This window comes from Odocoileus virginianus, chromosome 29 (genome assembly GCF_023699985.2).
Source record: "Odocoileus virginianus isolate 20LAN1187 ecotype Illinois chromosome 29, Ovbor_1.2, whole genome shotgun sequence".
NCBI lineage: Eukaryota > Metazoa > Chordata > Mammalia > Artiodactyla > Cervidae > Odocoileus > Odocoileus virginianus.
In genome coordinates this window covers 31,831,689-31,856,471 of record NC_069702.1, presented here as the reverse complement: position 1 = coordinate 31,856,471, position 24,783 = coordinate 31,831,689, and the positions used below count along the sequence as shown (strand labels likewise).

General features: G+C 36.7%; 1 protein-coding gene across 4 annotated transcripts in view; it reads left to right on the top strand.

Moving 5' to 3' along the window:
* STAP1 (signal transducing adaptor family member 1) overlaps positions 1 to 24,783 on the top strand; it is a 36,698-nt gene that overhangs the window by 4,609 nt on the left and 7,306 nt on the right. For 3 of the 4 annotated variants that reach the window (XR_011484605.1, XR_011484604.1, XR_011484603.1), the window contains exons 2-9: positions 3,905 to 3,976; positions 9,476 to 9,589; positions 11,618 to 11,674; positions 14,607 to 14,779; positions 16,417 to 16,545; positions 21,075 to 21,144; positions 22,431 to 22,527; positions 24,015 to 24,398. Coding sequence is in view for 1 of the 4 variants with exons in the window: in XM_020913961.2 (XP_020769620.2) it covers positions 3,905 to 3,976; positions 9,476 to 9,589; positions 11,618 to 11,674; positions 14,607 to 14,779; positions 16,417 to 16,545; positions 21,075 to 21,144; positions 22,431 to 22,527; positions 24,015 to 24,049 (747 nt within the window). In the remaining 3 variants the exon portion in view is untranslated. Of the gene's footprint in view, positions 1 to 3,904; positions 3,977 to 9,475; positions 9,590 to 11,617; positions 11,675 to 14,606; positions 14,780 to 16,416; positions 16,546 to 21,074; positions 21,145 to 22,430; positions 22,528 to 24,014; positions 24,643 to 24,783 lie in introns of those variants that run through there. The other variant, XM_020913961.2, reaches the window with a different exon arrangement.

Here is a 24,783-nt window from a genome sequence, read left to right as displayed (position 1 = left end):
GAATCATAAAATCTCAGGTTTGGACTTAATCTTAGATGCCATACTTCAGTAAAACTACACAACCTGTGATTCAATTCTCTAACCGATATGCCTATATTCCAAACTCCTCCCCACTTCCTCACCTCCATCTTAGTTCCAAAATATCATGTATCCTTGACTTGCTCCTTGCATTGAGAGACTTCCTATTAGAGCAGAATGTAAAAGCCTTAAAAAGAGAGAGATGGTTTGTTTTTTTTTAAAGCTCCACGATAAAACTGAATTGTTTTATTATTTAATCTCAAGTCAATTCTGAGAAAATTCAAGTACTTTTTCAACAGAGAGACAATATACTTACAGTGTTTACAGAACACTGGGCTGATCGTAGAGACAGTATAGGTTAGCAACTTTTCAAACCAAATTTCTCAATGCAGTTTTCTATCTCTTTACTTAAGACCATATGAAAGCATGATTTCATATAGGAATGACAATGAATTTCATTATTCGAGTTTACAAAATATCTTCTTGTACAGAATCCCATTGAAAGAGATCTATTTTAGAGATTTTTAGATGCCACCACTGTCACACACCCATGCAAATTACCATGTGGAAAGAATGTTACTCTTATTAATAAATTCTATCAATATGTGGTTTAGATTCAAGGCTAAAACTGTGTTGACACTTTACCCCAGATTTAAGTAGTCTTTATGATTTTTTTTTAAATTGATTTGACTGTCTTGGGTCTTAGTTGCAGCACGTGGCATCTTCAGTCTTCCTTCGGCATACGGAATTTTTTTTTAGTTGAAGCGTACAAACTCTTAGTTGCTGCATATGAGCTCTTAGTTCCCCCACTACGGAACGGACCTCTGCCTATCCCTCTTGGAGACCCTCTGTCACATGGCAGGAACCGAGCAGAACATCCTCTCTGTGTGGTAGGCTGAGCTAAGAGATGACGGAAGGGACTGAGTTGAGGATCCTGTCTCCCAGACTTACCTCTTAGGTACTCAGTCCTACTCTCTGCAGAGGAGGTAATTCTAGCAGTACCATGCAGGATAGACTGGAGGGCGAATGAAAGCAGCAGAGACACCAGGCAAAGGGTTATTTCAATGCCTTTAACTTTTTTTTTAATCCTATGTGAAAATAAAGCAATAAAAGACTTCTGATGGGGACTGAAATTAAGGTTTATTCTGTTGCCTTATTAAACTGCTTGACTCCAAGATGTATCAGGTATATATTGGCATCTGGATTTCAGACAAAAGGAAGAATCTCTTTGCCCAGTTTTAGAATTGCTCCTTTGGGAACCATCTATTGGCTGATAACGTCAATCCTATGCCCTTTGGAATTGTTCTTTTCTTTAGTCGTCAGTTATTGGTTCAGGAAGCACCAGCAGGTTCATTACATTATATTATAGCCCACTCTGTGTTGAGAGGTAGGATGAAGAAGAGAGAGCACAAGACTTGGACAGAGAAACTGTGCTCCAAGTTCCGTCTCTGCCCCTGATGTAGGTTGCCGCAGGACTACCTTCAGTTTGTTCAATCCTCACTGTATACACTCCCCTTGGAAATGTGACCTTTCTGCTCCTTCCATAAAGAGACCGAGTCTATTTTTCTGCCCCCTGAATCTAGATCGGGTCATGCTCTGATAAATGTGACAAAAGCAGAGAATCAGGCGGGACTTTCACTTTGGGTTTTGCCCGCTCTTGTCCCTGGGCATTCCTTCTGCCATCACGTGAACAAGTCTAGGCTGCTGACTGGGAGATGAGACTGCATGGAGTGTGATCCCAGTTGTTTGAGTGGGGTGGTTTCTAGCACCAAAAACCAATTCTCTGATTCTCTTGGACATCAACTGGGTGTTCAACAATTCAGTTCAATTCTGATACTAATTACCTACTCAAATTTAGTGAAGACCCCACAGCTTAATTAAGAGCTGAGTCCCATAAAACTATCTCCTACTTCAACCACTTGCCACAGGTCCCAGATCTCCTGTCCTTCTCACTGACTGGCTATACATCAGGGTTCCCAGGACCCTTTCCTAAGATTTGACAATTTACTAGAATGGCTCACAGAATTCAGGAAAACACTGCTTATATTTACTGAAAAGGGAAACAAATGAACATCTAGATGAAGAGGTCGAGGTCTGGAAGGATCCTAAGCACGCGTGTTACTGTCTCTGTGGAGATGAGGTATACCACCCCTCTGGCACGTGGAAGCTTATTAAATCTCGTTGTTCAAGAGTTTTTATAAAGCTTGACCTCTTCCTTCTTGGAGGTTGGTAGGTGGGGCTGAAAGCTCCAACCCTCTAATTATTTGTTCTTTTGGTGACTAGACCTATCCTGAAGCTATCTAGGGGTCCCATCCTAAATTACCTCATTAGTAAAAATTCTGATACAATGTAAAGAGGTTCACTAGGAGTAACAAAAACACTTCTTTAAGAAATTCCAAGTGGTTTAGGATCTCTATACCAGGAACTCGGGAACAAAGACTAAATATATTTCTTATACTAACACACAGTCATTGTACAGTCCCAGCCAAGACCCCAAGCAAGTGAATGAGGACACCCTAGACCATTAAGTCATAGCCAAGTATACCCGGATCCAGAGTATCATCAGTCAGCCACAGGATGAGGAGAAATAGAAAATGCTCGCTGTTTTAGTCCACTAAGTTTTAGGGTAGCTTGTTATACAGGAAAAAGTATATAGCACCTTATCAGCCATGAAGACAAAGTGAGAAAATAGGTTCTATTAAGACTGTGAGAAAGGCGATTGCTGTAATTCAGAATCGATTTAATCTTGAGCTTTTTAAGAGCCAAGGAAAATTAAAGCAAGATGGGTTATAGTGTTCCCATTATTTGAGAAAATAAGTATATAAATTCTGAAGAGGTGACCAACATTTTGCTGATCAGAAAAAGGCAAATGCTAAGTCATCATTAACGAGATACAAAATACCATAACACGTAAGAGTGTCTTCACATTTAAAAACAAAAGAAAAAAATTCCTCATTTGATTTTCTTACATTGATCCTCCATATAAGTCAAGATAATCTAACATCTGAAAACCCAGCTTAGTAAACCCTAAAGGAAGGAAAGATCAACATATTCATAAAACTAACTGGAATTTTTCAAAACGTATTTTTGCAAAGAGCTGGGTATAAGGTTAAGTGTTTAGATGTGGAAGATTTTTATTTTTTTAAATTCTTTAACCACTCCCCCTGCCCCCACAACTACCACCCTTGCCAATCTTTTGTAATACAGCCACTCTTCATAGAATGTTAAGTTCTTATCTAAATAGCCTTTCACTTGGTCAAGAGCCTTACTAGATTACTTAAAATATTTTAAACTTAAAAAAATTTGCTTTCCTATAGAACTCATAATAAAGCAAATGTGTTAATTATGAAATGTTCAGCACATGAATGAAATTTGAATTAAAATTTCAGCTTTGATTGTGTATTTTTATCATTATCAATTGCTCATATTTCCTTGATATATATAAATATATTCTATTTATTGAACCTGAACTATGAGCCATGTACTGTGCTAAGTGATCTATGTGTTTTAATTCGTTCAATCCTTTCAACTGTCTTGGAAGGTAGACATTAAATGCCTTGTTCTAACCTGATCCCTTGATTATAAGTGAAAGCTTTCATTGAAACTGCACAGGAAGTTGAGTCTTGAATCAATGAGGAAAGTTTTGGAAAATATGTGTTTAAATACAAATCAAATTACATCCCTACTACATGCCACATACTAAAATTTGTGAAGGATTTAATGGAGGAAATAAAAGTAAAATTAAGCCATAAAAGTAGGCTATTTATCTCAGGATAAAGAAGAACCATATATCACACAGAAATTAAGAAAGTTACAAAGGGAAGTACCAACAGGAAAATAGTTGGGTATACATAATGAAATAATGCTTACAATTTCTTTCCTGCAGGAGTATAAGCATTACTGGACAGAGTTGAGAGGAACTACACTTTTCTTTTACACTGACAAAAAAAGTACAACAGTAAGTACACATGTTCAGCTTATTCAATTTTTTTTCCAATAAATACTTGTCATATAGTCTGTTATTCATTTTCTGCCTTCTGAAAGTAAAGATGTGCTAGTATAACCAGTTGAAATAACATTTATATCTGTGATCCATGGTAAAATTTCCTGGGCAACTCAGAAGGTATTAACTCATGTTTTTAACTTTGCATTCTTTTCTTTCTGAGCCTGATAACAAAAACTTAGTTGAGAAGTGAAAATTTCAGCTAAATATCTGGATACAAATTGCCTACTACCAAGTGATGGCTTTAATTTCCCCTACTTTTAGTCTTGCTATAGCATGTATTTATAATCTGAAGGGAACTAGATGATCCCAAAGCCTGGTAACATAGAGTATGTCACAATTTAAATTTTCTAGAAAGACACAAACAAACCCCATGAGACAGGACTTTGAAGAGCTCAATCATGAGGATAACAGTAAAGAAATTCTGAGATTATTTATTGGTATTAATTCTAAATAATTGGTTTATATTTCAATTTACCCACAAAAAAATAAAAAATGGTGCATTTCATTTTTTCCATAAATAAAATATAGCATTTAGTAGCAAATGCATGCCTCCCTTGGAATGCTATGCTTATGAGGTTTTATAATCCAATAACTTAATATAAATATTTTAGACCATGGAGGCAGTAGCCCACACTTCTAGAACATGGTTATCACATGACTAGATTGAACGAAAGATACAGAAAGAGTGTCTGTGTGATGTATCTTACCTGCAGGCATTTCAGCACCATTAATGGTAAACTAACCAGAAGTCATTTAAAAACACAAACAGAAAACAAACTTAAAATGGTCATCTTTCACCAGATTTCTGGATAGAGATAAGATTTATATAAAGGTGTTTTCAAATACCGTAAGATAAATTTTAGCAAAATTAATTTCTCTGTCCTGTCTCCAAATTCCCACTGATGTCAGTGAAAATAAAAAAGACCTTGGCCTAAACCTTGTACAATACATGTATGTGAGAGAGTTAATAGTTACTATTTACTTACTCCGTGGCAAGAGAGGTACAACTTAGTGATTGGGAGCATGGTCTTTAGGTAGACTACCAGGTTTTTGTCCCAGCCCTGCCCCTGTTCAAGGTGCCATTTTGGGATCTTGGGCTATTTAGCTAACCCCTCTGTGCTCAGTGTATCAGATAGGGTACTGGTAGGAAACAGATGACCTCTCAAATTAGGTAATTCAAAGATAGTTTAGTGAAGATACTATATTCAAAGCAGTGGACAGGAAGTAGGAAAACCACAAAGGCTAGTACAGAACCTGAGGCTCTGTAACAGGGCCCATTACCACACCTACGAGGAGAGGAAAGAGAAGGAGAGTCCCGAGAGAGCAGAAGACTGCCTTGAAAAGAATGTGATCTTTGACAGAGGAAGCAATTGTACAGAGTAATAAACATCCGACCTCACCCTCCTTGTTCTTTTGATCTCCTGCCAGTGTTCATCAGTGTTCCAGCCCAACAGAAGTCAGAGGTGAAGGAAGCCCTTCATCTTGTCCAGAGAGTTCTTGCTCCTGGCGCACAGTGTTAGATGGTGAAGGAATAAAAGTGACTCTAGAGGAGCAAATGAAAGATCTCCAACATAATCAGTTTCAAATCAAAAGTAGGATGGAAACAGTAGCCCATCTCATAAAGTCCCCCCTCCCCCGTCCAAATTAAATGCAATAGTAAGTAAAAGGACTAAAGAGAGTCTAAAGACTTAGCAATAATAATAATAAAGACGTAAGAGAGTAGCTGGCATATAGTAAGCATTTAAGCATTTTACATGTATTATCTCAATTTTCACAACCACCCTGCAGAGTGGGTACTATTTTAATCCCAACTTTCTAGATGAGAACTGTGAAATTTAAGATTAAAAAACTTGTACATGATCAGAAAGCTAATGCAAGGTGTATAACCCAGTTCTTGTTCTTGAGCCAGCACTCTTAACCATGACCCATGAAGAGACTGTGGAATAATGAAATTCTGTGGAATGGCCCATCTACCAGTTTTGTTAAGAGGATGCAGACTTTTGGGGAATTTTTTCAGTGATAGTTTAGGAGAAAGCACAGAGATAGAACAAATGAGATCTGTAGATACGTAGCCTGTAAGAAGGGAATAAAAGCAATGACAAACCTAGAAAGCATATTAAAAAGCAGAGACATTACTTTGCCGACAAAGGTCCGTATAATGAACACTATGGTTTTTCCAGTAGTCATGTACGGATGTGAGAGTTGGACAATAAAAAAGGCTGAGTGCCGAATAACCGATGCCTTCAAACTGTGATGTTGGAGAAGACTCTGGAAAGTCCTTTGGACAGCAAGGAGATAAACCAGTCAATCCTAAAGGAAATCAGTCCTGAATATTCATTGGAAGGACTAATGCTGAAGCTGAAGCTCAAATACTTTGGCCACCTGATGCAAAGAGCTGACTCAGTAGAAAACACCCTGATGCTGGGAAAGGTTAAAGGCAGGAGGAGAAGGGGGCAACAGAGGATGAGACAGTTGGATGGCATCATCGACTCAATGGACATGAGTTTGAGCAAACTTCAGGAGATGGTAAAGGACAGGGAAGCCTGGCTTGTCCATGGGGTCAGAGAGTCAGACACAACTGAATGAACAACAACAAGAAGGGAAGAATTTAAAGCTGCCTTTAAATATTTGAAAGACTGTCAGGGATCATGTGAAAGAGTCACTGAATCTGTTTAGTGTTATTCCAGGGGAGAGAGACTAGTTCCCATGGATGGAAACTGTCTAGGGAAAAACTGTGGCTTAATACAAGAAAAACCTTGCCACAGGCAGAGCTGTGGAGGATGTAAGTTTCATGTTGTTCAAGATGTTCCAACACAGGCTGGATGACTGCAAGGAGGAATACCCTGGGGGAGACTCAAGCATCAGAGGGCAGCTAGATTAGATAGATGACCACTAAGGCTCTTTCAATATTACAATCAAAAACAAAGGATAGACTCCTTTCTTCTAATCAGTAGTTGAGCTTATGATACTTTATCTAACTCCACCATTTCTTCCTCTGTTGCTTCCTCCTTTAGCTTTAGATAACTTACCAGAAAAAGATTCTGTGTAATTAAAAAATTTTGTCCCCCTTCCCTTATACCTCCGCTTCTATTTTTAATTGTTCTTTGTTCATTGAAGATAAATAGACCAACCCAGACTTACCCTCAACCATATCAATACAGGAATAGCTCTGGAAAAAAATTCATTTCCTTAATTTTATGCTTTACCTTAGTCAGAAAACCAGAATAAGTATACACAAGAATATAATAAAATAAGTTATATTGGGCATAACAGAGAGGAAAGTAAAAGGAGATAAAAAGAAGTCAAGGATGAGGGGGATTTAGCAAAAAATTATACCTAATATAATAATACCTAATAAGATTAGAGATGGTCCTAATCTTTCAGATATTGCAGAGCATGTCTGGTCAGCTGCATACAGACCAGTCCACATAGACCAACTGCTCAGAAGGAATGTTTTTATTATACTAGAATAAGATAGAAATGTCTTAATGGGATCCTTATAACCAGCAGTATGTCAGTCCTGAATATTCATTTGAAGACTGACACTGAAGCTGAAGCTCCAACACTTTGGCCACCTGATGCAAAGAGCAACTCATTGGAAAAGATCCTGATGCTGGGAAAGATTGAGAGCAGGGAGAGAAGGGAGTGACAAAGGATGAGATGAGATGAGATTACTGACTCAGTGGACACGAGTTTGAGAAAACTCTGGAAGACAGTGAAGAACAGGGAAGCCTGGCATGCTGTAGTCTATGGGGTTGCAAAGAGTGTAACACAACTGAGCGACTGAACTGAACTGAACCAGTAGCATTTGGTAAATGCTGAACAATGGCTTTCCAGGAAAAATTATATATGAACATATGTATTTATTATAGGTATTACTGATATAGAGAATGTGTAGTACACAGTTAAAGAGTAACATACATACTCTTTACTAACTTCCATATAGGCAATTAATTCTCACAGAATACTTTCACTGACTTTTCTGAACCTGTATCTGTAGCCAATTTATTATTCAATTATGATTTGACAGATGGAGTTGTTTTCTAATCTGCTGTTTCCCTAATATTTTTATTGTCATTAAATATTATATTTGACATGAATGTTGGCCAATGTTTTTGTTTACATTAATGAGTAAGAGGCAAGCAAAGCAATAATTATGTATGTAAGAATGTCACCCATTTGTCAATGACATGAGCAACATCTTTGTTGAGTGAGATAATGATTTTTGAATTATGGAAGAATATTTTGTCATTTTTTGTTCTGTTTACAATGAAAAAGCTTGAGAGACAGCAAACTTTAAAATTTCATCTGCAATACTGACATTTTCCCCTTCACTTTCTGGTTTAGATCAGCAAACTGTGGTCTTTGAGCCAAATTTAGCCTATGACCTGTTTTTGTACAGTCTATGAGCTAAGAATATTTTTCACATTTTTTTAAATTTTCTTTTTATTTTTCACATTTTAAAAGTGCTGTTTAAAAAAACAAATAAGCATTTGCAACAAAAACTGTATATGGACCACAAAGCCTAAAACATATCCTATCTAGCCTTTGTAGAAAAAGTTTGTGGGCCCCTTGGACAATTAACAAAACAAAACCTAAATAAAACTTTAATTTGTTGTTGTTGTTGTTTAGTCGCTCAGTTGTGTCTGACTCTTTTGAAACCCCATGGACTGCAGCCCACCAGTTTCCTCTGTCCATCGGATTTTCTAGGCAAGAATACTATAGTGGGTTGCCACTTCCTTCTCCAGGGGATCTTCCAAACCCAGGATTGAACCTGAGTTTCCGGCATTGCAGGCAGATTCTTTACTACTGAGCCACCAGTAAGGTTTGCCAATTTTCATGGTGTAAAACCTCCCACCATGACTAATTTCACCCTATCGATGTTATTTCACTGTACATGGGGTTGGAAAGAAAGGTTTAGCAGCACACCATCACAGTACATTTATAGCATTTTCACTACACAGAAATGAAGATATAAATAAATACAAGAGCACAGAGAATGCTATATACTAGGGTTGGCCAAAAAGTTCTTTCACATTTTTCTGTAAACATGAAAAACCTGAACAAACATTTTGGCCAACAAGATAGTAATATAACTAGGAAAATAGGAGTTTTGAATTTTAATTACCTTTGTTGCTAATATGATTTAATTTTGTTTATATAATTTAATTTTTAATAATGGCTATGCTTAACAATTGGCTTGCAAAATTCCTGAAAATTTCTCAACTGGCTTTCTCAAAGTATGAGCCAGTTGAGTCCACCACCACATAATAAATTTTCCAACGCCTTCCAGGTTGGGAAGGGGTGCTACACACAGCTGAAAGCCAGGATACCATGCCAAGTACAAATAAGTTGAAATGAAGTTATTATTTATTTTCCTTCCTGCTAGAATTAATATCAACATATATTACTCATGAAGTAATTTAATGAGATTTCCCTTTATCTTTGCAGTATGTTGACAAGTTAGATATAATAGACCTTACATGCCTTACTGATCAGAATTCAACTGATAAGAACTGTGTAAAATTCACCCTTGTTTTGCCAAAAGAGGACGTACAATTGAAGGTAAGTGAGAAGAAACTAATCTAAAACAAGTCATATTTATAAATAGCATTCACCTGTTCAAAATCTTAAAAGGAATTATGTGAGGCACACCAAGTCCTGTATTTTGTTAACATTTCTTGTCTTTTGCCAAGAACCATAGTTTTCTAAATAAGAATTTGAAAGGGCACATTCCGTTTAGTATACAAGCACATTGAAACCATATACTTCTGTCCTCTGGCAAAGTCAGAAATCCATCCCACCTGATGTTTTTAGAAAGTTGTTCTTAAATTGGCATCTAGGAACTCGGCATTCACTGAGTTCCCAGATGATTCTGAGACATGTCCAACATAATGTATGTTTGGAACTACTGAAGTAGACAAACTCATATTTCACAAATTGAGAAACATTCTGCTAGGAAAATGGCCTATGTTAATCAAGAATACCAGTGTAAGAAAAGCCAAAGAAATACTGGACACCTGTTCATGTTTATGGAGACTATGAAGTCAAGACAACTAAATGCAAAGTGTGATACTGGCTTGGATACTGGATCAGAAAACACAAGCTACAAAGAACCATTAGAAAATTGAATGAGAATTGTTACATATACTCAATTTGTGAAATATGGACTTAATCTTGTAAAACTCTAAACTCTACATAGGCAGAGAACTGTTTGTTAAATTTACCACTGTATACCAGTACCTATGTAGGAAAAGGTTTTATTCTTGAATTGACATTGGAAGTGAGCCAGTGAAAGTCAGCCAACAACTGCAACATAGAGAATTAACTTATAATTGAATAAGACGTAGTTGGATTTAATCTTGACAGCGTTGGTCCTTTAGCTTCAGTGTACCAGAAATCACTTGTACTCAGGAAATGTGAGGTCCCATTCCCAAGCCTGGGCCTCTGAATCTGTGTTTTAAGCAAGCTCCCTGGATAATTCTGATGTGGCGTTTAGAGTATAACCTTGGAGTCAGATGCCCAGATTTGAACTCTGGTTGTTTCATTTGTTAGCTTATAATTATAGGCAACTTACGTAACCTCTTTATTGCCTTGGTTTCTTCATCTAGAAGTCAGTCTTGACTCAGATGTAACCCTCTTATTGAGGCCTACCTGGACCACTTTATTAAAATTGCTGCTGTTTTCCCTCTCCCTTCACCACTAATGGTGTTCCCAATCTCTTAATCTTGCTCTACTTTTTATTTTCTTATTTATTTCCACTTGAAGTTAAAACATTTACTCACAATTATGTTTATTATTTATTCCTTATTAGACCCTAAACTCTTATGAGAATAAGGAGTTTTGGTTTATTCTTAGGTGTAAACTAGTATATAAAAGTGTCTAGCACTTAAAAACACTCAATGAGTATCTATTAAATGAATAAATCTGTAAAATGAATTTTTTAAAAAAGTCATTTTTTTGCACAATTGCCATGATTAAATCAGTTAATATAGGTGAAATGCTTAGAACAGTAGCTGCCACTTAATAATAAGCACTTAATAAATGTTGGCTGTATCAGTAACATTTAGAGCTAAGAATTGGAAGCTTTTAAGGTAACTTACTACTTGGTTGCCTCAAACTTAAAGCCAGTCAGTGTTAAATATCAGTAGGGGGAGTAACTGTGAACTGACAACTGCAGAAATAAGTGTGCTAACACTGACAATTTTTAAAATTAAATAAATATGTGCAATTTTACTTGTTTAATAAGCAAACAGATTAAAGCTATTACTTCTGTCTTCTGACAAAAGAAAATGGTATGGAAATATTTCATAACAAATACACAATAATGGTTCTAAGCAAAAAGGAAATTGAATTATTGCTTAACTGATTTTAAGTGGTTTAAAAAATACTTGACTTTGTAAAACTTTGTGCTTCAGTAGAAGACTATGCATTTTGTCAGTCTTGCTGGGTTTTGAGGGCTTACATATTTGGGGTCTTATAAAACAGTCTTATGAAATTCTGAAGTTATTCGAAGTTAATAAAAGTATTAATGTTCATAGTTATTCATGTCTTTTCCTCTTTGTCCTTACCTGTTTTTGTCTTCATCTTTAGACGGAGAATGCAGAAAGTGGGGAAGAATGGAGAGGCTTCATTCTTACAGTAACAGAGGTAGGAAGGACATTACTTTTGATTGATTCACTCATTCGACAAATATTTACTGACTGAACACTTACTATGAGCCATGACGGCTGAAGGGATTGATGTTGTACTAATTGAAAAGTACAGATATAAACCTTTACACTTACTCATGAAATTGTTATTTTTAGTGGGTGAATGAAAAGGAGAAAATAAGCAAGAAAACAAACAAGAAAATTTAAAATTGTGATAACCATTATGAAGAAAATCAACAGGGCCATGATTCTAGTTGGTGAATAACAGGTGGTCAGGGAGATCTACTTTTCGGTCTTATCTCTGGAAAGTCCTTTGTGTATTCTCACATTCAGAGCTACATGGCATCTTCTAAAATACTCCCAGTTCCTTTTTATTCATTTAATACATATTTGTAAAATGCAGAGATGGATTTTATGACTGTGCTGTGCTCAGTCGCTCAGCCACGTCTGACTTTTTGCAGCCTCGTGGACTGTAGCCCGCCAGGCTCCTTTGTCCGTGGAATTTTCCAGGCAAGAATACTAGAGTGGGGTGCCATTTCCTACTCCAGGGGATCTTCCCAATCTAGAGATGGAACCCGTGTCTCTGTTGTCTCCTGCATTGTCAGGCAGATTCTTTACCACTGGGAAGCCCCAGATTTTATGAATAACATAGGCAATATGACAGGGACAGACTAACAAAATGAAAAGTGACCTTTCAACAGTTTTTTAGTGAGTCTTAAGACAAAGGGAAGCTTATCTGTTCAACTCTGTGGCATCTTATCTGAGACAAACAGTAAGATCTACCTACGAACAGTCAGAGTCAGCTGTTGCAGCAAGATAAATACCATTATTTTAAATAAATCCACTAAGAAACATGAGGTACTTTGAAAACCAACTCCCTAAAGGGCACCATGTTTTCTAATACTCTTAGGGGACGTGAAAATTTCCCATGTTTGTCAGGGAAAGATAAAGACAGACTTTGTATTCAAAGTTAGTTTCTAAGTAAAGGCTTTACATTCACATGAAATAAGCACTGCACTTTACAAAGATGATGGATGCTGGTTCTTTCAGCCAAAAACAAATAGAAGTTGGAGGTTCAACCACCACATAACAAAGTCACAGGAACCTAGAAGAGTGGGATTGTTAGAGATGTAAAAGGAGTATTGAACTTGAGAGGAGGGAGAAACTCTTTGAGGAACTGCATTCCTTCCCTCTGTTGTGGAAAGTCAGTTGTGTGTGTGGTCTGGCACTTCTTACACTGGAGTACAATATCCCAAAGGTATGTGGTTAGGCATCAAGGAATACACTACAACTACTGGGAAAAAACTTGGGTTACATTTTTCCTAGAACACCATATTTGACGTTTTGGCACAAAATGTTTGTTTTTAGTTTTTTCCCTGAGGTAAGGATAAAAAGATTGTTTTGTGCAGAATTAAAATAAAATTCATATGAACTTTCAAAAGGTGACAATTTGCCTCAAATATTGTGCTCTATGGTAGTGGTTTAGTTGCTAAGTTATGTCTGACTCTTGTGACCCCATGGACTGTAGCCTGCCAGGCTCTTCTGTCCATGGGATTTTCCAAGCAAGAATACTGGAGTGGGTTGCCATTTCCTCCTCCAGACCGTCCCAACCCAGGGATCAAACCTACGTCTCCTCCTGCATTGCAAGTGAATTCTTTACCACTGAGCCACCAGTTGTGCACAATGTTCCCAGATCACTCTGTGTTTACATTCATAACATATGTCGTTAGGGCAACTTTAGTAAAAGTTTCAGGAACATAGTCTATAGTTGAAAGTGCAGAGACATTGCTTTTGAATTAATTAAACTGGAGTTTGAATCCTGGCTTCTCAGTTTTCTAGCTATGTGACCCTGGACTAGTTATTTAATCTTTCTGAGCCTTTTTTTTTTCCCTTTAATTTGTAAAATAGGAATAATAATGTCTATCTTGTAGCATTGCTGTGAGGATTTGCAATAGCATGATGCTTGGGACATAACAGGCAATTAATAAGGGACAGCCATTTCATCAGTTTTTCCTCATTTTTTTTTCTGGATTGATATATAAGGGAATGTCTTACTGATTATTAGTTATTCAGAAGAATACTCTTAAGATTTATTAGATAATGTGCAAATAGAAAATGAAGTTCTAGTGTTTTCTTCCCACATTCCAAAGAACTTTCTTATACACCCCCAGAAAGTGTGTACCCTACTCTGGAGCTCAAAATGATAATCAGACACAGCTGATTATTTAGGCTATGTAGTTTCACATAAAGAAAAATATTCTAAAAAAACCAAAACAAAAATATTGTACCATTTAGATTATAACTTCTCAGAGTACATAGCTGGACATAATGAAGTCTAAATCAGGGGTATGAATACAGCTAAGGTGAATATAGATGACTCAATCCAAACACATTTTTAGAAAAGCTATTAAAAACAAGTTATTAAAAAACCTTAGTAGGTAGAGCAGTATCATAATTCTAACGTGAGTGAAAATTCAAAATATAAACACAAATACATCAAAAATATAGATCTCTGATTGCTGATTCTCATTTAACAAATATTTCTGTCAATTCCTTTAGCCATATGGCTGGGGGAACTTATTCCAGGTTACCTTTGGGACAGCTAGGCAACTTGCAGGTGCTCTGGGACTTCCCTGGCAGTGAGATCCAGTGAGCTCAGAATTAAAAAATGAGAGTTTTGTTGTTACATGAATCAGCGTGTAGTGTCAGGTACACTTTGTTTTGGACCAGACCAAAAGGAATGTTTCTTGGAAGAAGAAACTAGTTTCAGAGGCAGTTCTAAGACACTAAGATCCTTTATGCATGATCCTCTCCTTCCATCTCTGTTAGGTAACTGAAGCTTCTTAGGGCCAGAACAGGCACATCTTCACTAAAACCAGTTAGTTACTTGGCTGCCTTTTTTGTTTGCCTACTGCTTTAATTGGTTTCAGTTGTCAGTTCCCCCACACGTGTCACTCCTTCCTGGGCAAGTAATTAGACTGCATGAAGTCCTAGAGAAAGAAAAGAAGAGGAGGATTGAGACAGAGCGGACACCGAGCTCATCTCCAGAAAAAGGGAAGCAACCATTTGAAGATTATGAGGATGTACTGAACCCTATGCCAGCGTAAGTGCACCATGAACTCCAGTTTACTTATTAGGTTGTTAAAAGCTTTCTAGTTATCAAGGAGAGCTAGTCATTGGACTCATTAAACCAGGAACAATAACTGTCTGGTGGATATACAGTATATCTCTGAGCTCTTGAGTTCAAGCCACATTTCCTCTTCTATGTTGTATCAACAAAATGCAAAACGGAGACTTGAACTAAGTTTCTTACCACAGGGGAAATCCCCTTCCACCCACACCTTTAGACCAAATAGATATTTTTTTCCAAAGAACAAACCTAAATAAAAATTCTATGTAGAAGGAAGGAAAAGATGTTTTCTCACCATGAAATTCTATGATTGACTGAGTTTCTATCAGGAAATTGGACCAAAGACTCAAGATACCTGAACAAAAAGTTTTCCTCAATGGGTCAATCAGTGACTAGTCTTAAGCTTGTACTTTGAAGAAGACACCATGTGAAATGGGCAAAGTGTTATTGGAGATGAAAAGGCACAGAACATCCTAACATCAGCAACAGTCTACATTAGTTTTTTAACTTCTTATATTGTTAAGTGTGACTAAGACGGTGAACTCTGAAGTCTAGGTTTTCTTGTCAATGAAACTTGTCCTGGTACCATCTTTGACATCAGGTTCTGACACGTATTCCATCTGTACTACAACCACTGAAAACTGCGAGCCATTCTCTTAGCTGAAACCAGGATTAATAGGTTAAAAGTCACATAGACTGCTTCTTTTTCTTTTTGTGCTCAAACAATACATGTTTATTAGAGACAAATAAAAAGAAGATTAAACTCACTCCTTGTCCCACCTCTCAGAAATACTTTTTCAATATCTTGGTGTATTGCTTATGAGTTAAATTTTTTTCTGTTGAAAAACCAGACTTTTCAGTGACTACAATATTTACTATAAGTGCAAAAGAATAAGAAGTGCTTTCTACAAAATCTTACACATAAAAATACTACCAATGCCATTAAAAAGCCATATTATACCAAAGGAGTGAATTCAGACAAACCCTTAAGTATGTTATCTAAAAGAGATCATACAACAAACTATGTATATATATTTTTTCTTTTTATAACTTTGAATTTTGTATTGGAGTACAGCTGATTAACAACGTTGTGATAGTTTCAGGTGGATAGCAAAGAGACTCAGCCATACATATAGATGTATCCATTTTCCCTGACTCCCCTCCCATCCAGGCTGTCCTCAGCAGACATAGTATAGCAGACCTCCTGTGTTATACTATATATATGTTTTGTATCCCTGAGAAGAAATCACCAACAATTATTATTTATCTAACAACCTATTATAAACTGAAACTGGAAATATATTGTTATCTTAGACTTTCAAGTGGTAATGGTAAATATATACTAATCAGTAGATAACTCTTCAGGTCTTCATTGTTTAAAAATAAAGGCTTTGGAGGAATGAAGGAAGCAGGGCCTTAAGTATTATATCCGCATATTCCCAGTGGCACAGGCTTGTATTAATAGTAATTATATCACATTAACTGTAATAATAAAGCTGGAAATGTAATAAAAGTTAGTAACTGTAGCTCTTAGAGTTCTTTTAGTAGCCTCTTTTCAAGTAATGATCTTCATCAGTTAAAAAAAAATTTTTTTTATCTCACCTCTGTAGATGTTTTTACTCGGTGTCCCGGAAAGAAGCAACTGAGATGCTTGAGAAGAACCCTTCCATGGGAAATATGATTCTGAGGCCTGGCAGTGACAGCAGAAATTACTCCATCACCATCCGGCAGGAGATAGAGTATGTTTAATTTTATAATGTATGGAATTGTTAAAAACATGATTATCACTTTAGAAAGCAGTCATACAAGTTCTGATATGCACCTGCTACATGTTTCATTGGGGATAAACATGTGAACACAAGAATAGGGAGGGAATGTTATATAAACAATGCTAGTCAAAACTAGTATTTGTAGCAGGGAAGAACAGTGAACAAATTACTTTGGTCCTGGATATAGTTCTATTATTCATTCACTCATTCATTTCAACAAATATTTATTGAGCAACTATAAGCCAAGTGATACTCTAGATACTGAGGATACAGCAGTGAAGAAAATCCTTGGCTTAAGGGATGCCCTAAGTCACAAAACTGAACCCAGGTCCATGGCGTGGTGGCTCCTGAGCCTGTCTCTTACCTGTGTAGCATCTGATCAAGGCAGTGACTAGATGGAGCCACTCTTAGCTAGAAGCAGCCGCTCAGGTTGGGGGTGTGGGAGAAAGCAGAGGCAGGTACCCTGAGGTCCTGGCCCTTCTCCAGCAGTTCATGAACTTGGCATAGAGCTTAGAATTGTTAGCATCGAATTTGAAGCTGAGACTGAAACATTTCAAATCCTAGCTGTGACAAGCCAAACACTCCATATCTGTCACCTCTCTCCAAATGCACTCCCCACCCCCAACCAGTCCTTGGAAGGTGCACACTCTGAGTTACTCTCTCCTTCTCCTTGTGTTTGCCCCTCAATTATTACACAGCATTGTTTTATGTTTTTAAGTTTTATGGAAATAATGTATAATACCCACCAACCTACAGCTTCATTTTACCCCGAGGACATGCTTTTGGATTAGTCCGTATTGTTACTTGGAGATCTTGTCCTCTTGTAGGTCAGTATTTAACTCTTCTTTAATGCTCTTCAATAATATTTTATAAATTTTCAATAGGGTACTGCATATATTTTGTTGGATTTTATTCTGAGTCATCTTCAGGTTTTCTAAATGAAATTTTAAAAATTTGAATAAGATAATTCTTAATTAGCAAAAAACTTTATCTTACAGATTTTTTAAAAGAGAAATATAATCTAACTATTTGAAAGTTAAATTAGATCACATAAGTGATTGATTTTTTTCTTTCATATTCTTGGTTAGATTGAGTGTTTGGTTCACTTACATGTGAACCCTGTGCTGCCATTCTGCATGAAAGGAACAAAATCCTGAGATCTAATGGCTCCTCAAACACTGTGTATTTCCTGTACAATAGTAGCAAGATCTCTTTTAGTGTGGTCTAAATTAGTTCAACTTTCAAATTTGCATTTTCCATGAGTGAGCTATGAGAAAGAACAGAGTTTTCTGCTGTAAATATGGGTTGTGACCAAATGCAATGAGTTTCTATTCTTAGGATATGGGATTTAATGCCAGTTTTCATTCATATTATATTTAAGTTACATTTAACCTCATTAGAAAGAGTCTGGCAAAGGAGTTCATATTAAAACTACCTAAGTTTAATTTTAGTAAACATATTTCTAGTTTAAATTCATACAGAAATTCATGCTTGTATAGCTGATGGTCATAAGAACTTACAACATTTCATAAAACTGATTTTCTTTCCACTCTCAAGAAAAGCTGCTATCTAGAAAGCAAGGAATAAGGCAGAACAGTCAAAGCAGAGTATTTTAACACAAGAGTCAGTATGTGGTTATTTAGGCTTTGGGAATAGTTTATACTTGATGAAAGTGCCTAGGAAAAATTTTACCTGTTTTTGCACAAGTATTCCTTAACAGCCAGATACATCCATGATGTAAAGGATTATTATATGTGTTCTATAATAAATAGGTCTTTTAGGATGCCTGGATTTAATATCTTTCTTAACAGGTCATCTAATTTTAAAGGATAGCAATTAAAGAGAGCAGTGTAAGTTAAGCCTGTTAGATTGTAGCATCCAATGCAAAGACTTTGGCAGAAATCTAGACTATTAGGAAGCACCTGTGTTACCCACAAAACCAATTCACTCTCTTGCAGGTTGTAGGAGAAATGTTCTTTCAGCCATGCAAGTTTAGACCCCTGTGTCTGGTAAAACGCTAGCTGAAAAGGACAAGTTTGTTTACAAAGCCATACTTGAAAGTAAAATTATCTCCATCTGTTAATAAATCAACTGTGGGGGGAAAGATTATAATTCTCAAGAAGAAACAAAAGTCAGTCAGTGCCAACTTATCAGGTGACTCCTCTCTTGACATAAGATATCATCCACCTTCACTCAGCCCAGTGATGTGTGAATTCATAAGACACAAAGCTATTCTTACAACAAGCTTCACAATTTGGTTCTGTTTTCTCAGAATTGTTATGAGTACATGGCAAGTTAGAAGTATAAACTCTTTTGGAAGCTATTAGCAAGAAAGCAATAGAAAACATTTACCCCAAATTCCTCTGCAAAAATTGGGGTCAGAAGCTAAGATTTTAAAACCACACTTTAGGCCACACATTTTTTTTTTTTTTTAAGACGGTTACTTCTTTTATGAGGTTAAAATCAGGACACCTCAGTAGAGCAAATTTAACACTCTAGTTTTTTTCCTTCCTCTCCCTTTATTCCTTTGGGAAAACAAAATATCAAAGCAAAGCACTGAAGTGAGTTAAAAACCTCAAGTGACTTCAGTGGAATTTTTTTCCTATCTTTTTTTTGTCCCTAGAACTTGGTCTTACTAGTTAAAAGTTCTAAGAGGCTCTTAACTTTTGCTGCTTTTCCTCCCACAACTTTGCCAGGGATGATGATAATGATGGTGATGATGGTGATGATGGTTATTATTAGCAATAACAATCACTATCCCAACTTATGGGGTACATTTGTGGGTGTTCTGTTGAGTGTTTAACAAAAACTTCCTTCAAGCACACTAAAAACTGAGACAGTATTTTCCATGTTTTATCAGCAAAGAAGCTGAGACTGACAGAAACTAAGTTAAAACAATGCATTTTAAAAAGTAGTAAAAAAAAAAAAAAAGCTATTTACTGAGTGTTTACATGTGACAGACACTGTACTAAGGATTTTTCAAACATTAATTCAGAACAGCACTGTGAAGAAAGGCATTATCATTTCCACTATATAGATGGAGGAAATGAGGCTCAGAGAGTTCACACAACTGAACCAGAATTTGAATCTAGATTTTTCTGTTTATAAAGGCCATGCCCTTTAAGCTTTCTATCAGTCTTCCAAGAAATAATAATCACTTATTTCATAGGAATAAAGGAATTACAACTGGAATTGGTGAGTTTTTTCAAAAGTATGATTAAAAAGGTCTTTCATGTAGGAAAAAAGGAAAGCCAGAGTCAGACACTCCAAAAGATGGTAGTTGTAGGATCTCCTCTGTCGAGAAGCTTCCTTCACCAGCCTGTGACTGATTCCTCTTGAAGGTTCAGCACTAGGGAATACATTTCTCCCCCCTTAGGAGGGAAGAGGGTTAGGTTTTATCGTATGTTTTTAGAATAAAGCTTTAGAATAAGCCATTGGAAACAACTGTTAGCTGTTTTCCAATGTGATACTCAATTAAGAGAAGATCTGGATATTACAGTAGATGAGGGGATAGTTTCTTAGACAGAATTATAGATTAGTTCTAGAGGAATGTGATCTGGAAATGGAGAGAGGAGTGATGTAAAAGAACATGGGAGGCTCTGTAGACAAACAATCTGAGATAATTTTGCTTGGGCAGCTTCTGTAAACTGGACAGGTGTTGAATTAGTCTGTCTTTCAAGCAAATGGAGGCGTAATAAATGCTATTAACTTTTTAACATTAGAGAAGTCTCGGTTATGACACTACTGCCATATGAATCAAGAAAAACATACTGACTTCTGCTTTCAGTGGAAATTAGTTCTAGCAAACAGCACTATTATGTTACTAATACTTTAAAATTCAGTTTTATAAATATTTATTGTGTGCCTAATGCTAGAGTACAAAAATGAATTGACTATCCCTTTTAATATAGAGAATATGTATTTGATATGTGTATGCCTATATAGGATTTTATGTTTTCTAGTTTGTAAATTACTAGCATTAAAAAAAATAGTTTCAGCCTGAAAGATTTTCAGCTCTTGATTCCTTTTTTCATCTGTTATTCTTTCTCATTCATCCACTCAATGACCCAGGTTTCCTTTATCCCAAGTGTATAAATGAGCTTCCCAGGTGGCGCTAGTGGTAAGAACTCAGCTGCCAGTGTAGGAGACACAAAAGATGTGGGTTCAGTCCCTAGGTCGAGAAGATCTCCTGGAAGAGGGCATGGCAACCCACTTCAATATTCTTGCCTGGAGAATCCCATGGATAGAGGAGCTTGGTGGGCTACAGTCCATGGGGTTGCAGTCGGACACGACTGATCGACTTAGCACACAGAACACTAGTGTATAACCCCCTAAAAAAGAGACACAGGAAATGGTGAATAAATCCCCTCACCCCTTTTTGGCCAAACTAGAATCATGGGAACAGTTTTTTACTGTACAGGTGATAGTTTATTCTCACTTTAGTTTGATCTGACCCTGTTGTGTACTCATATGGAGATGAACTTCTTTTGGTTTTTCAGCCTGCCAAGAATCAAGCACTACAAAATCATGAGTGTAGGGGAAAACTACACTATTGAATTGGAAAAGCCTGTAAGTAGCTATTTCCTTGTTGTTGATTAATTTTCTTCTGCTCCCTCCCAAACACCTACCTTATAGAATTCAAAGTAAGGTGGAAAAGCAGACTCTCTGCCTAGGAACATAGTGCTGTGAAACACAGCCATGTTGGGAGGCCCTAAAGGTGGCCCACATCCAGGGTGAGAACCCAGATGCAGGAGGCGGCGGAAGAGGCAGCGTAGAAGACCATCTTCTATCAATTCTTGCCACTTCTTTCTTTGTCTAAAAATCTTTTTCGATACAGTTGTCTCAAGGAGATAAAAATATTTTTTACCATTTTACATTCTCCAATTACAAGTATATATTATTCCAATATGCTTATTTCTAATGGGAAAAAAAAAAATCTTTCAGTGTCTGGTCCTTTAATACCTACCATGCAGAAGTTCAGAAATTCCCCTTTTAAAAGTAGTAAGTAGTGAAGAATGGAATATTCTTGTCTTCAACCCCTCTTCTACCCCAACTGACATATAGTATTATCACCATTCAATACTATGTTAGGCACAGAACCAAATACTCTACACACATCACCTAATTTAAGTTTGATCACTACCCTGAGTCAGCACCTATTGTACAGGTGGGAAAACTGATATTTACACTGGTTTCAGCCAGTAACAATGAAGTAATGTAGCCTGCAGTCTAGGATGCTGGGGAAACAGAGTATCTCTGATGTTAGGATGCAGTGGTGGGAATCACCCTGTTACAATGGGATATTAAAATACTAAGTTTTCTGACTTCAAAGGGGTCTTTAGTTTCAAGGAGAAGAAACCAACTTTCTTAAGGCTAACGTAAGCAAAAAAAAAAAAATTAAGAATATAGAAAACTCATAGCATGACCAGAAGGCTAGGAAACCTTCAGGGACTAGGAAGCAGTTACTTGTATTAACCATCATCTGATTAGGAATCTGCTTTCTTGTTCTTCTACTCAAGTTCAAATTTCAGGAGAGGAGCTTTTTGGGCCTAACTTGAGTCACACTCTCATGCAACATGGGAAGGATCAGAGTATCCAATTATTGGCCACCAAATTGTACACAACAGGAAAGGGGTAACTTCCTAATAAGGAAGAAGATATGTTTGCATAGGAGAAATAAAATTCATGAGTAGGTAAAATCTTGAACATTCAGTAAGCCACTGAAGTGAGGAACTGACATGATTTCCTAGAGGATAGGAAATACATAGTAATCTCCACTAAATTTCATTTGAGCTTTCTCTTACTCTATCATTAACACAGGCAACGTTGAGATTTCTTTTCCTTTCTTTATACAGGTAACACTCCCAAATCTTTTCAGTGTCATTGATTATTTTGTGAAGGAGACACGAGGAAATTTACGACCATTTATATATTCAACTGATGAAACCCTTGGTATGTTCTTCACTGTTGTATTAAAAAAAGGAAAACAAAATAACAAAAAACCTATATATGATTTATAATAGCCACCAGGTAGGATTATAGCCCACTATAGTATAGTAGTAATAATATAGTATTAATCCTATAATACTATAGGATTATAGTCTATGGTCTGTTATATCCTGGTGGATAGAGTATAGGCCCACTCTGGAGGAAAAAAACCTGAGGCATGTACTGTAACTACTAGCTTCACTCCATCGCTCTACTCAGCTTTATCAAATAAGTTTGATAAGAAGAAAACCATAGAGTCATGGAAACCAAACGGAATTTAAAGGTATGGTCTGTCAACAGTGTCAGATGCTTGAGACAGATGAAAATGAATGAAGATTAAGGGGAAACTTGGGATTGGTCATTAGACATAGATGACTTATTCCACTGTAAAGAAGTCTTATTCCACTGTAAAGGCAGAAGGCAGAGTGCAAGATAACAAGGATTGAGTGGGTGGCAAGGAACTACAGATAAAGATGGTAGTTAGGATTGGCTACAGAATTTGTGGGCCACTTGTTCCTAAGTTATTAACAATTTCAAAACAGTGGTAGCAGACTGTTAAACCAAGCATGGGACCCAATGCCAGTGCACAGTTCACATGACCACAAAGCTGGTCCTGTCTGCAGTCCAGTTTTTGGCAAAGCAGGGCAGGCTGGATATGACAGTTTATTTCCATCCTTTTAAACAATTCCTGGTACACATGATCACTTGACAAACTTTAAGCAGCAGAGAAAAAATATCTCCAGCTCGTATGGATTCAGTTATCAAAACAAACTCCTGTTCCTACAGATTATGAGGCAAAACAACTTGTTTTGGTTACCTGCATCAGGGCATATCTGGAAAGTCTACTAATTAAAAAGACAGCCAAATTTAAAAGTCCAAGTTTTAAAACATGGGTATGACTCTTGTGATAGCAAATAGCTTTAACAAACTCAGAGTCTGAAGGAACTTTAGAAAATTATCCAGTAGTGTCTCATTCTATATAAGAATCAATACAAAAAACATTTCTAAGATGTGACCACTCAACTGGTTTGCAAATTCTTAATGACAGCTGCCTCACTGATTTTTGAGGCAGCATAGTTCACTTTTGGTTAGCTCTCATTTTAGAGCATTTTTTCTGACTATTAAGTGTGAAACATTCTTCCTTTAACTTATACATATTAATCCGACTTTTGACTTTAAAATGACACATGGTTTTAAAAAGCCCATCAAATATTTAAAGACTACCACCATGTCCCAGTATCCCTCTGTCCTCTATAAATTATTGGTCCCATTAGCTCTCTCCCCTTATCTTTGACCTTCTCTACCTTGCAATATAACCACAAATGATGGACATATTATTATAGGTATGATGGCATAATACATTACCTGGACTCTGTATAAGAAAATACCACCTAGCAGAAATCTCTGGGAATGTGCTATTAATGTGTTTTCTTTTCTTTTTTTCCCTCCAGAGACGAAAGGATTTCCTGTGACATCTTTAAAATAATTTTTTTAAAGGAGGGGGGAGGGTGGGGAAATCCCAACATTTTTTTTTTTCCTCCATGGATGATATTGTGTCAGTTATCTAATGCTATGTAACAAACCACCCCTAAAACATGGTGGTTATATCAACGACCACTTTATTTACTCACGATTCTGCACATCAGCAACTTGGGATTCGATTCAGTTGGGCAGTTCTTGTGCTAGTATCTTGATGTCATTTGTAGGACTATAACCAGCTGGTGGCTGGACTGGAGCTGGATGGTCTAAGTTGGCTTCATTCACACATCTGGTGCTGATGGTCCGCTGGGCCTGGCTGAACCATTCTCTTCATGTGGTCTCTAATCGTGAAGAAGGTTAGCTCACATTCTCTCATGTGAGAACTCAGAGCATTTAAAGAGAGAAGGATAGCTGCATGTCCTTGGGCTAGGAATTCTTAGTGATGAAAATTAAGTATGGCTCTCTTGGAGCACTCATTATAGGAGAAATTGTGAATTGAATAAATAATTTTGAGTGTGATATATCTTATATACAAGGGATTATTTTTCTTCCTTTAAAAAATTTAATTTCCATACAATAAAATTAAATTTTTGGTGTATAGTTCTGTGAATTCTGACTACCATCACCACAATCAAGATATAGAAAGTTCCATCACCTCAAAAAATGCCCTATGTTCTTTCTTTTTAGTCAATTCTTCTCAGACACAGTCCCTGGCAACTACTAATCTGTTTTCCATTCCTA